A 14,280-nucleotide genomic window follows, 5' to 3' on the forward strand; every position below is an offset into this window, starting at 1 on the left:
TTTATCACAATAACAAAACAACTAAATTTCAATCAGAATACCAAATAATCTTCTGATAACGCGGGCGCGGGCGGTTTGTTGCTAACAACTGATCATGCGAAAACACGTGCGAAAGAAATTTTGTTGTTTTGTTATTGTGATGGGAGCATATGGTTCACCTGTGGTAAGCGTTCGGTGCTGCCCAGAACACCAGAAAAATTACAATGTTCGTATAAAAAGGAGTATGCAAATTATACATTTTCGTTATCGTAGCACACATTATAGTTAAAGCTACAGGTGAAACTAAGACTGCCGAGGTAAAAGATAACATGATAAGTACTTACTTTTCAATATAAATCGAATCCGCTCTAACTTATACATATACTAGGTATTAAATTCATTATCTACCAGTCACTAGTTGAAATCTAAACGTCCAATATTACTTGGCCTGAGTTTGAAATTAATCATTAATTTATTAATGAGCTTCACAATCTTAGTCATAATACTATATCACAATTTATTTAGTTATAGTGTTATCATTAATTGAATCGTTAGTTCCCAAACTAGGATAAACCTTTATATTAGCAACAAAACAACAACTAACATGTATATCAAACCAAAATTTCCAAATGCGATTCACGTAAGCAATCTTCACCCAAAAATGTGCAGAGCGTGTCATAAATATTCCACTGAGCTCATTAATTTAAATGCACAATATTTCGCCCCCACTATAAATACTTGAACGGCCGGGAACGAGCTCCATAGGATTAATACTAACAAATGAGATATTATTAATATTGAACGACTAGTTTGGACATGCGGTAGTCGCCTGTTTCAAAGCTGACCAATTCTGGTGACCAAAAGGATTGGAGATGAAACAGAATTCAAATTGCTTTGCATCTTAATGTTTTGAGACCTCAGAGATGTTTGTTGAAGTTACTATTTATTTATTTAATATCTAGGTGGCTGTTGATTATTTATTACTAGGTTCTTGGTCAAGCAAGGTCTAAATGTGGGAGAGCCATGCTTCGGCACGAATGGGTCGGCTCGACCGGAGTGATACCGTGGTATAACTGAAAACCGATGTGAAACGCTGGCGTTGTCTTTCGTTGTGTGTGTGGGGTTACTGGAGGCCCAATAACCCTCCCTTTCCAGATTTCCCCGATTCCCCAGCAACCCTTAAATTCCTAACCCCTAAAAGGCCGGCAACGCACTCGTAATGCCTCTGGTGTTTCGGGTGTCCATGGGCGGTGGCGATTGCTTATCATCAGGTGATCCGTCTGCTCATTTACCCAATATACCGTATACCATAATTCGATACTCAGAAGGCTTTTAAATACTGATATATACGGACAGACAGACACTTCCACAATAATTATAACATTAGTATGGATTATACGCTAGGGTTGAAACGGGCCGGATTATCCAGTGGAGATCAATTGAATTGATGGAATTCACTTAATTGAAATGTTTACTGGCTTTGCCCAATTATTTGTTATTGTTGCATCTAGATAACTAATATGTAGATAGGTATTTGGTAGATGAGTCTTTAGTATATAGTGTGGAGACTGTTTTCAAAGATTTCTTAGTACAATAAATAAATAAAATAGATTATTTCAATATCTTATACATCTACTACAATTTATCTTACATAGCGGTCTCCAATTATGTAGGTATATGAGATACACGTGTTAGGAGTTCTCTTCACGGACCAACTCTTTGTGGTGATCCACAAATTGTTATTTCAGGGTCAGAAAATGAGAGAGCGTCGCAACGTTTTAAAAAAAAAGTTAATCATAAGATCATATGATGCTTGAAGAATATAAAACAAAGATGGAAAAACTTCAAGAAGACTTTTTATGGGCATTCCTTTTGCTTTTCAGTCGGACTTGTAACCAATCATCGAACTGAGTAGATGTTAAATACAATTTTATATTCCATAATCAAAGGATGGGCATATTATTGTATGTACAAAGTAGTACATAATTATGTATGTATGTCAACAAATATAGAAACAAACAAACACAATTACATATATTTACCAAGCTACCGTAACAATTAACCAACTGATTCTTATCTTACAATTACAAATGTGATTTCATCCAATCGTGTTTAGCAATTTAGTATCTAATGCCTGACGCCCACGTCGCGAAGGTAGGGTACCTACAATAACTTTAATCATTATCTGATTAAAATATGCTAATCCGTTTAGTAAAGCAGACATGTTAAACCTTTGGATACACTTCACTTGATTGGATGTGGTAGACGAAAACTGTTAATTTTTCACACTTAGGTTGACTTGTATTAAGCCTGTATTTTGAGGAGTGAATATCATCCAATGACTTCTGCCGCCTTGGATGAGGCTTAATCGGCGTCTAATCGAGAGAAATTGTCTAAACATGGGCACGCAGTCCCAGACAGAATCTTCACAGTAATAAAACCTTAACCAGTACGAGTTTGCTTTACGTTTAAAGTAATCGAAACGAGAGTGCGTTCGTTGCTCGAATAAAGCAATAAAGCAACTAATCAACGCGCTCTCTTTTCCATTACTTTAAACGTAATTTAAAATTATACTGAGGGTACTGATCTGCCTATAAGAGACTGATCAGATTTACAATATCAAATCATAAATCATGCCAAGAAGGTGCAACATCTCTGTCCTACCTATAACTAATTAAAGGGCCGATTCTATTGATAGGGTCATTATTTCTTGCTATGTAGAATATAGGCATCGGTATCCATATAAGGCTGTTTCCAATTTCATAGCATTACTAAATGAATTAATAAAATAATGTATGGTATAGTAATATTGGTGGTAATTTTCTGATAATGTTGTAACACTAGTGTTCCGTATAATAGGTTTCAATAAACTTATTTAGTTGTGAAATTTAATTAAAATATTGCGTCTATTTCTTGTAATAGTCAGATATAGGTAATGAATATGATTGGTGGAAGTCAATCGCATTCACAACAACGTAGCATAGCACATCTCTGGTAGAAGAGCAATCTTGAGCTAACTAATGCCAATCCGTAGCTGCGGACTACCTAGCTTATTACCTACCGGGGTTCCAACTCGTAAATCAGTAGGAACCGGATAGTTTTTAGTCAGTAAGAGTATGACACTCCCTATTACCTCGCCCAAGGCGAGAGTAGCCATTGGATGATTTAGTTGTAAGTCTATATATTTATACCGCTAACCGATAGACATAGCGAACTATACTTTACCAATGACTATGTATACCTTTTTGTACCTATGTTCTACAAATAAACAGTTTGATATTCCTACCTCAAAAAGAAAATTACTACAAGTCTTTGCCTAGCCCTATCTAGAAATTAAACACTAATGACAATTATGCTGTGTTTATGAAAACATAACGTTATATGTTATAATATAAATAATTATGACCATGGACATTCTCGAATACACAATGTGTGTCAAACATTAACTACCAAGGATTTATAATTATAAACATGTAATATTATTAAACTTTATGACTTTCTTCCAGTATTAAAAGCGTTATGTTTCTGTTTATTCATTTTAGTTAACATTGACCCAAAAACGATATTACTCGTATATAAAAACATCATTCAATATATTACGTTTAGCTCATTATTATAAAAATCAATTGCTGTTCGTTAGTCTCGCCAAAACTCGAGAACGGCTGGACCGATTTGGAAAATTTTGGTCTTAAATAATATTTTTTAATTTCAGAGAAAGTTTAAAAGGTGAGAAAAAACTGTTTGAGGCGGAACGAATTTTGCTGTGTTAGCTAGTTTCTAATGAAATTGTGGAATAATCAGTCTCTGTCACCATAATTACAGTATTTGTAAATGTTACTTTCGTTAATTTTATTTATACTATATAATGTAGCCTTCAACTCTCAGTCTCAAGAACCTCAGTATCAGTACATAATTGTGAATTTAGGATTGAGTATGCAACTAAATAAAATATCTTATTATTATGCTAAGCAGAGTACATGAATAGATAGTCTTAATAGCAGTCACTAATTAAAACAACTATCCAATATTAACATTCACTACCTACAAACAGAACAATCATACAAAAACCAGCTTTATACAGAACCAAATAGAGTGGCTTTTCGAATACAACTGTAACAGTTTAAATAACAAGCACAAAGCCTTTTGTATGTGTAATCTGCGCACGAGTGTCTGCGCCAGAAATAGTTCAACAAACGTAATCAGGTGACAGAAAATAAACATTAGTCATCGATTCGTCATAGTAAGGGTTGCCTCTAGAGATAAACAATCTATTCTAAAGTATTGAGAAACGTTTATCTTATATCTATGCTTTTACTGTTATATGAAATGCTAAAATAATAATAAAGTTATATCATCAAATAACATAATATGTATGGAGCAGAAAAGTCTAGCGTGACAACCCTATTGTTAGTACCTACTTAATTTTTTTTTCAACTACCCTCAAACTATTGTATGACCATATTTTTATTAATTATGTGAAGCATGTTTATTATATAAGTATAAATATAATTGTATAAAGATAAAGTTTTTTTATGACTTACCTAGGTGGCGGGGGCGGCGGATCTCGCGACCTCCTCGGCAACAGTCGGGGACTGTTCGGAGTACTGGCAGAGTGGCCAGCCCCGCTGTGGTCGGTAAACCGGGCCAGAGGGTCGAAGATCTGCGACAACCGCCGCGACCTCTCCTCCGACATTTTAAACACACAAACACAACACAACACTAAAATTAAATAATATTATATCACATTACGACCCCGCACTGTCCGCACTGTCACAGTTAAATCACAAATGACTATTTCGAACGGTCCGAATGATTCAAACTACGGAAGTGGTTGTCTCCCGCCGCTAGCAGATGGCGCTGCCAGTGACGCGGGATTTGGCGCGCAAACGCCGCCGCCATGTTGTCCGTCTGATCTTTTTCACAGTTTAATTTGCCTTTGCGCCGTCGCCGCCGTATTTAGAACGCTGGAAAATAAATAATAAGTATCAGTTGACGTGTCATCGTTAGGTGGACAGGGGGGAATTAGGGAAGCCAATGCAATTAGCGATTGGTTATGGGGGGACATTTTGGAGCGCTATCAAAATAAAGACGACAGGTCGTCGTTAACTAAACGAGTTGAGGTCGAAATCGTTTTTCAACACTTAATTTATTACGTTTCCAATTACATGGCTAGACAAATACACGTAGTTGATAGAAGTGCTATTTTTATTCGAAGTTGCTATGAGGAAATTCGAAAACATCTTTCAAGAACAGAAATTAAAACACAAATAAAACTATCTGCCACAACACGTGTAACAAAAATGCAACAGAATACGCAATAAGTTGTTAAACAAACCGTTTACAACATCGTTGTAGCCGAGCCGTAGACTAAAAAAAAAATACGAAAAAAGAAACATTAAAATCACAGATCACTGGTTTTTAACGATTACTATAAAACTATTTCAGACTCCATTAACAACCTCGCGTAAAAACGGTACATAATAAATGACAGTGTATTTTTATTTTTTAACTTCTTTAATGTAATCTCGTAAATTACAATTTGTAGCTAACGTTACGTAATTAAGAAAACATAAGGTTTCTTTGAATAAGACTTGGAGGAAAACCTTTGATATGTTGATTTAGAAAATCGCGTTTATGAAGACCGTGGCTCCGGTGTAAAATATTAATATTTTGCTTTAATTTTCTATGCATGACATTATGTGTAATTATGCTAATTACTAAAATATCTACCTAGTAAATAGGAGCACATACCTACAGAAATCTATTCGTACCGTCCTGTCTAATTTTCGAAATACTTTCGGTCCAATAAGATGATGGGACACCAAGACAACTCTAACCCAACATTTCCTTGGAGCTGCGGACTATATAGCGGGTTACCAGGGCTCTTAGTGACAAAAACGGGGTGGTTTTTACTCAGTAAGAGTCTGACACTGAGAAGTTATTGGATGATTTTCCCCCTCATAAAATAACCAAACATTTAAAATAGTTTTTTGCTACACAACTCATAAAATGAATTTATAATGAAATCAGTTAACAATATAAGTAAATCCTACCTCATTCATCCATGAATAAGTAGCGTATAACCAAATCAATGATTTCCACTACACCTCAGCTCAAGTAAACAAAAACAACATCTTGATACAAGTCACTAAACTCAACTCATTCAATAATTCAACAGCATCACACGAATCAACACATAAAACACAAAAATTGCACTTTTAATCTCCTCCCAACACAGAACTATGAATACTAAATAAACAATTTTGCATTAAAAACAATATTTCGTTGCATAGACTAAAGTATTCGTCTAATTCACGCAAGCCAAGATGGTTGACTGACGATGAATAACAGCACCAAACTCTTTGATATTCAATTAGTTTGTCTCACCTCAGAAAAGTGATTCCCAATGAATAAACTTAAAGGTTTACTTTGAATAAATTTGAAATGATAAATATGTAAGACTGTTGTGATTGCGCCTTTAGTATGGTTGTAAAGGAATAATTTATGTCTAACGTTAAAGTTTTAATCCCTAAAGGAATCGATTATAAATGGGATTTTAACAGAACAAAGGTGCTATACTTTACACTCCTACTTTTACAAGATAGGTGTATAAGTTTCATCTTTTATTGTGGTGTGAGTGAGTATTACTTGGAGGCCCAATTACCTGCTTCCCAATCTTTCCAATTCCCCAACAACCCTTAAGTTCCTAACCCGGCAGGCCGGCAACGTAGTTGTACCGCCGGTGGTGTTTCGGGTATCCATGGGCGGCGACGATTACTTGCTATCATGTGATCCGGCTCATGTACCGACGACTTGCCATAAAAAACTATTCTTAAACATCTAATAAAAACTAAAAATACTAACAATCCTGACTTTAATAGACCTATATAGACTCGAGACACCCCGAAATTAATTATGTCCGATTAACGGCAATAGGTTACGTCGCGAAAACCAGCTCCAATTTCTCAAATCAAGGTATAAAACTAAAAACCTCGCGATTGAAGTGAAAAAATAAAATGAAATAGTGCCCGTATGTATGTAATATCAAGACAAATAGCAGACAATTGTGTTTCGCAGACGGTAATTTGTCTAATACTAGCTAGAACATTAAATCTTCCAATGTCGGTCTTTAAGAAAGATTTTGCAAGATTGCGTTATAGGGTGTTAAAAATCCGAGTAATCCATTATTACTCTCCAAACTATCCTATGTATTTTCTATTGGTGACTTATAAATCGGCATACGAAAGATTAAAAATCTCGTTGGTCTTGTGGTTGCAAGTGCGACTACCGGGCAAGTGGTCTCGGGTTCGATTGCCGGGTCGGGCAAAGAACGCTTAATACAAGAAAAAAATTTATTACACTAGATCACATTTTATCCAAATTCGTCAAAAGAAACTAGTTTTAACACTGTTTTACCTAATTTTTTGGCTAACAGTAATTAATTCGTGTTGTAATTACAACGAATTCAATTTCGCTTCATTTTATCCGATTATGATACCCGATTAAATCGGAACCGAATCGATTAATTTTGTAAATACAAGCAACGCTTGTTTAAGTAATTAACTTCGTCCGGAACGCTTGATGATCGAAACGATAAGGTTATTTATTTTTATAGCGAAAAATCCTAATTTAACTGTAACACAAATTTTAAAAGAGCTTACTAGTTACTCTTTAAACCAAATGGCATTAAGCTGTAGTCGCGGAGAGAATAAAAAACTCAAAACCAAAAAAAAATAATCTTGTATAACAAAATCAGTACCCTTGGTATTAGTTTTTTTACTTTGAACGAAAACGAAACAAGATCTCGTTCGGCGCTCTGATTGGCCAGCGCAAAGGACCAATCAATCAGAAAGTCAGACGCGTTTTCGTTTCGATCTCGTTAGGCGTAAAGCAAACTCGTACTAAGGGTACAGAAATAATGTGGGGACCATATTTCTTACCACAAAATGAATTAGCCATTTCATCATGTCATTTTTAATCAATTTTAAATTCAATTATCATTAATACGTAAACTACACACATATTTACTTACGTATTTTGTTTATACAACACCAATTTTACTCAAATACACAACACGAAACGAAACGCTTTGACATCGAAATTTCAACACTACTGATAAAAATCTCGCTAAAAGCCAACAAATCTACGTTCTCTCATGAAATCTATTCAAATAAAATGAGAGCCACTCAACCGTAGTTTAAATTTTAAACTCTATTCACTAAAATATACATATTTTATTCAAGAGTGTTAAGGCTTTGCGAAGCTGTGCCCGTAGGTGCTGCCATCTCATTTGAATGAAAGAGCAATTCTATACAGCGTGTTTTGGATTTTTTGTTTTTCTTTTGCGCTTAAGCTATGTTGGTTGCATAGGTGTTTATGTGATTACTGTTTATTATAGAATCGTTGATAATAAGTATGTGAGATGATAATTAATGATGACTTTGCAACAAATGCATCTTTATCAATAATCTGTAAAAATGCATCTTTATCAATAATCTGTGCCTTTTGAGACAGGTGACAGCGGCTTTGACGTTTACAACGAAATGTCAAGTCTCAATAGATTTTGTAAACAAACGGATTATCTTTTGGTTTCGCCCTTTTTCTCCCATACCTCCAACATTGAGTGGATGTAAGAATTGGTAAAGAAGAATAAAACTATTTAAATCTACAAAGACTTTTTATTTATACATAAGATGTATAACATGGTATTCTCATTATCATTAGAATGCCCTCTGGCATTGAGCCCACCAATGTACACTGTACATAATGTTAAATAACACTAATATTATAAAATATGTGAAAGTTTGTTTATTTGGATTTATGTCAGTCAATCACACTGAAACTACTGAACGGATTTTACACACACTGTATAGTCCAACAGCTGTACAGTCACCCATACAGTCAACACTACTAAATGTGTATTGAATTAATTTACACAAAAGAATTTTATTCAAAGTAAATTATTTGAGGGGTCCTTTTGAATGAAGTGTCCTTCGCATCTTATGAACGATCTTCATCTTATAGGTACTTATACCTACTTGTACATAAAGGTTAATTCATCAACATTTGACCCCGTTTGAGTTCATCTTTTCATTGACTTTGGTGTGAGAGCCATGCTTCGGCACGAATGGGCCGGCTCGACCGGAGTAATACCACGGCCTCAGAGAAAACCGACGTGAAACAACGCTTGCGTGTTGTTTCCTGGAGTAAGTGAGTTCATAAGCCCAATTACCCTCTTCCCAATCTTCCCAATCCCTGATTCCCCAACAAACTTTGCATCAACACAAAATTGCAACCAATAAAAAAATATATACCAGCCGAATTGAGAACCATCTCCTTTTTGGGAAGTCGGTTAAAAATGCCTGTAACAGACGTGCTACGTTATTCTACCAAATAATTTTATATTCATTGGAAGTCTACAAAAAAAACCTTTAACACACACAACCTGCAACTACTCCTGAAGAAACACCAAGATGTTTTCAGTAAACAAGTGACCTGAAAAATTGCCAAGGAAACTGAAATTACAGGGGTCAATGACCAGAAAATTGACGACGGAACCCAAATACTGTACAGTTATGTCCTTTGATTAATGTTATCAAGCCTGTTATCTGGGGACAGCCCTTAAATTGGGGTCAACCCTTTTTTGGGGCCAGTCGCGGAAATTTTTATCTTCGTTGTTATTTTCGGCTAACGATTGTTTTAATTCTAAACGCTTTTTGTTTCTGTAGATATTAATGAGGATTGAAGTAAAAAGTTTTCTATTGGGTAATTGTCTTTTGGTTTTTTCTCTATCTTCGAGTTGATTAGTTAGTGGGTGTAAGGAATAATAAATTAAGCGGAAAAGGATAAAGTCAGAGTCAAAATAATTTGTTACAAAAAGACTGGGAAGGCACTCATAGCGAATATTATATATTAAAAATACTTAAAGTGTATCTATCGGCCAGTCATCTAGTGAAGCTATAAGTTACTAAGATAAAAGTATTTTTTTTGTATTGTAACTCTAGTACGTGACAACTATGACTATGGGCCCTCAGCGTAGCTTGAAACTAGTCGAGAAAGTTACGTGAGTAATTAAAAAAACTTCGTTATGTTATTTACCGAATCCAAATGAGACCTTTCAAAGAGTATTCAACAATTCTAGTTCAACAGTTCACAACAATTCTAGTTCTCAATCCCAGAACGAAACAACAACTTTTTGCCCTAAGTCTGAGCTAGGAACTGCTAAGAAAGACACCTAAGCTCGGAGCACTGACTGCTGCAAGTGTTTCGGTTCGAAACTAACACTACACCGGGATACTGAGATTAATTTATTAGCTACACTGCAGGGCTGCCACGGAGCTGGTACATCGTATTGACTTAAGATTCACAAGATGAAATGTTTTATTAAAGGTACAGATTGTATTTTCAACCTCGTTGGTCGAGTGGTCGCAAGTGAGACTGTCGAACAAGGGGTCTCGGGTTCGATTGCCGGGTCGAGCAAAGTATTACTGGGCACTTTTCAGTTTTTCGAAAATTTCTCAGTAATAGTCTGGAATTGTGTCCAGTATATGGCAATAGGCTCGCTTCCTATTACATGGGACTTATAACACAAATGGTGAAAAGTGAGTGTACATTGTATAGCGGTATTAAGTGTCGTAATGAATGCCTCTGTGCCTACCCCTTCGGGGATAACAGGCGTGACGTTGACGTTGTTGATTGTATTTTCACAATTTTGTCACGTAAAATATTTAATGTTTTATCTCTTTTTACTTCTAATAACTTTTCACCATTTGACGAGCAATCCTTTACATGATACAAACTCGAAATTATTCTTTAATTGTCCTGTCAGTACAATAACTGCTTTAGGCTTTGTTCAATGTTATAAGTCTGGAAAGTTAGTCCGAAATGTTTGCTGACCTGGGAATTTGCTGACAAGCTGACATTTGGAATACAAAACTAATTACATTGTCAGATCTATTTCAAGAAGGTCAGGTTTAAATGAGAAAATCTAGAGAATTTGGGTCTAGATTGTGTTTAGTTGTGTAATGCCTAGCAATAGACTGAACAATGATTGATGTAATATAAAGCTAGGTATTGGGAACTGTTGTCCTGTTTTAAATTTTGAAATAGAATTAAGTTGTTTGTTATTTTGTCTTTTTTGGAGAACTTACAATCAAAACGGGAGGTATTGGAAGATCTAATTAACCGACTTCAAAAAGTATGTAGGTATGTTTATACGCGATTATCTTGCGTTTGCCTGAACCGATTTTGATGCGGTTTTCAGCATAGTATTTTTCAGACTTAGGAGATGGTTTTAGGTATAATATCCGAACACGTGTTTTACGTATTGTCTGCGAATTGTTTGTAATTTTAGACTAACAATTGCAGCATTGATTAAATATATTCTTATTTACTCCATTCTCCTCTAAACCCTACGATCTTGTCTCGGCAAGACTGAGACGTAGCATGGTGTACTTTGCCAAGAAATGCCAATAGCAACCGGCGCCTTAGCTTATGGCAGCATGGTAGATTACACGGGATTTGTCGTGTAGCTTGCAAAGCGTTTGACTGCGAAACAAGCGTTCTGCATATTTGTTATAATTAAATAGTCAAACGAACTTACCTGTAAGTGAAGTTCGACTGTAATTATTCTTGTTGTTGCATTGTCCGAAGATGATTAGGAAAACAGTTGTAGTCTCGGCGTTAGTCCGTGGCGTCACACATAATTTTAAAGATTAAAAGCTTAAATTTCTGAACGCAGCCATGCACATTGGCAACACTGCGTCTGCAACACTAATTTCATTAAGTTCATAGCCATTTATTGGTTTTACAACATAGGGTTCATGTTTATATTTATATAACATGAAGGATCTGGGTAGGGTGGGACTAATCATCTTCGGACAATGCAACAACAAGAATAATTACAGTCGAACTTCACTTACAGGTAAGTTCGTTTGACTATTTAATTATACTTGTTGTTGCATTGTCCTCTATGATTAGGAAAACAGTTGTAGATGTTCAAAGACTAGTTGTAAAAACAATAAACATTTGTTTAAAAATAACAATCAACAGAGTTATTTTTTAAAAAATATACACTTCTTAATTAAATATATAACTGAACAGTTATATATCTATTAACTGCGTAATTCAAACTAATTCCAAATATCATTCACATTGTTGAAGAAAAGGTTCTAAGAAAACTTTTATTAATTATTGGTCTGTTATGAAAAAACTTGCAAAAAATTGAAGACTCTCCAATCCAAGCAGCCGTTCGTCGTATATCATCAATACTTCCCCACTTGCTGAAAAAACTGCTAATGTTGTTGCATGTCGGGTACTGTGTGTTGAAAATACACTAGTGTCAATTCCACTCTCTTCCATGGCTCTTTTGACCCAACGGCTGATTGTACTGAAGCACACAGCTTTATATGGCTCCTTTGTAGATACAAATAAGCTAGTACTTTTAAAATCACGTAAACCCTTTGTAACTTTTAAATTGTTGACCACCGCAGTGGCTGGACATACTCCTTTCCTAGCATTAAAGAAAAGGATCAGTTATAAAAAGTTGACCCTGTTTTGTCCTAAAGTCTTGATCAATCTATCTTATACAAATAGATTGATGAATTGATTAATACAGTCTTGTTTAATCATTATATTAATAATATTAATCATGGCTACTGTTTGAGCCCTTTAACCAGTGGCCAACGTTAATAAGGTTTTCTTGGTAACAATCTGCAGATAATTCTTTCTCTAGAGTATAATTCTTTTCAATATAATCAAGTACAAAGACATATCCCAAGTATTATTATATTTGGGTTTGGGGGTCTTAATTTAAAAAATCCCTTGAACAATCTTTTGATCTAATGATCGGTATCCAAATGTGGTCCTATAACTAATGATAGAGCTAATCTTACGGAATTCAAATTACCATATGTTACTAACTGTAACTCTTTCATTGAATCACAAAGTACGGTACTGAATAACTTCAGTAATGGTAAGCTTAGTAATGTTTATATTTATGGATTTAAATACTTAGCCTATGATACTAATGCACATGCATGCATGATTTGCATGATTCAAAGTATCTTTAGATATTGAATTCATCAAGACAAGAACTGCTTCATCATAAATTCCTAACTCTATGTTTTCCTGATAATGCTTCTACCATCAATACCACTTTCTTATAAAAGGGGTGTAACAATCTGGAATTATGCAAGATAAGGACTTAGAAGGTAAAAATATAACAGGTTCCTTTAACAATAATCTATTAACATTAACAATAACCACTGAGTGACCCAATGGGGCACAACTATTATACCTGTTGCTTTGTCTGTAATTTATTTTCTAGGGTTTTAAGAACCATAGAGAATGGAGGAGAAATAATAAATAAAATAAGCTGTATTTAGTCCAAGGAATGGTGAAAGCATCAACTGCAACAGCTCCTAGGTCTGGTTGCCATGACATATAAGTGCAACACCTTGCATTAGTATGTGATGCAAATAAATCAATTAAAGATTTACCAAATTCATCAATACCCTTTGGATTGTTTATATTGCTCAGTTCCCATTTTGTAATGTCTATCTTCCTATCTTCCTTCTAGACTCAAAAAAGCTATCACACTATCTTTAGTGTTTATGTAATTAGCATCAAACAATAGTCTTTTAAAATTCACACCATTGCCAAATATTCTTAGAAATCCTATGTAAAAAATTATATTAAATTCCTCCTAATCTATTTATACATATAGGTTACTGCAGTAATATTATCACTATTTCTTCATTTATAAGCAAACATTTTTAAAACAAAAAAGGCAGCTATTCATTCCAGTGAATTTATGTGAGCCCTAGACTCTTTAATTAGCCTAAATTCTAACTTTGATCATAATTTTATACAGTAATTCTTTTATAAGCTTGGAAAAAACAATAAAAGAATATATTTCTTTCCTTTTCAGTAATGTTAAGAGTCATATCTATAGTATTGAATAGTAACAATAAAAGTTACAGTTGTAACATCACACTTAACTATTCTCTTTGCTCGGCTAACTATAAATCCTAATGTTTTTAGTAAATTCACAGTTGCTTGTATGTTTTGTATACACTGTTGTTATAACAATTTTGTTTATGTAACATAATAATATAGTTGTTTCATATACTTAAAAAACAAAAAGTCATCTAAATAGATAACTGATATACAACCTCTTTCTCTTAAGAAAACCATCATTGGTTCATGATTTTTGTGAATGTTGATGGAGCCGTACAAAGGCCCAAGAATAAAACATAAGTATTTAACTGATAGTGTTTTCCTTGAAAAATAAATCTTAAA

General features: G+C 34.6%; 1 protein-coding gene across 11 annotated transcripts in view; it reads right to left on the reverse strand.

The window, feature by feature from the left end:
* Positions 1-4,939, reverse strand: part of LOC118267395 (uncharacterized protein CG43867) — a 254,836-nt gene extending 249,897 nt beyond the window's left edge. For all 11 annotated transcript variants that reach the window (XM_050694178.1, XM_050694184.1, XM_050694188.1 and 8 more), the window contains exon 1: positions 4,521-4,939. In XM_050694178.1, the coding sequence (XP_050550135.1) occupies positions 4,521-4,672 (152 nt within the window). In that variant the 5' untranslated portion in view covers positions 4,673-4,939. The remainder of the gene's footprint in view (positions 1-4,520) is intronic.
* Positions 4,940-14,280: the final 9,341 nt, after the last annotated feature.

Source organism: Spodoptera frugiperda, chromosome 6 (genome assembly GCF_023101765.2).
Source record: "Spodoptera frugiperda isolate SF20-4 chromosome 6, AGI-APGP_CSIRO_Sfru_2.0, whole genome shotgun sequence".
In the NCBI taxonomy this organism is placed as follows: domain Eukaryota; kingdom Metazoa; phylum Arthropoda; class Insecta; order Lepidoptera; family Noctuidae; genus Spodoptera; species Spodoptera frugiperda.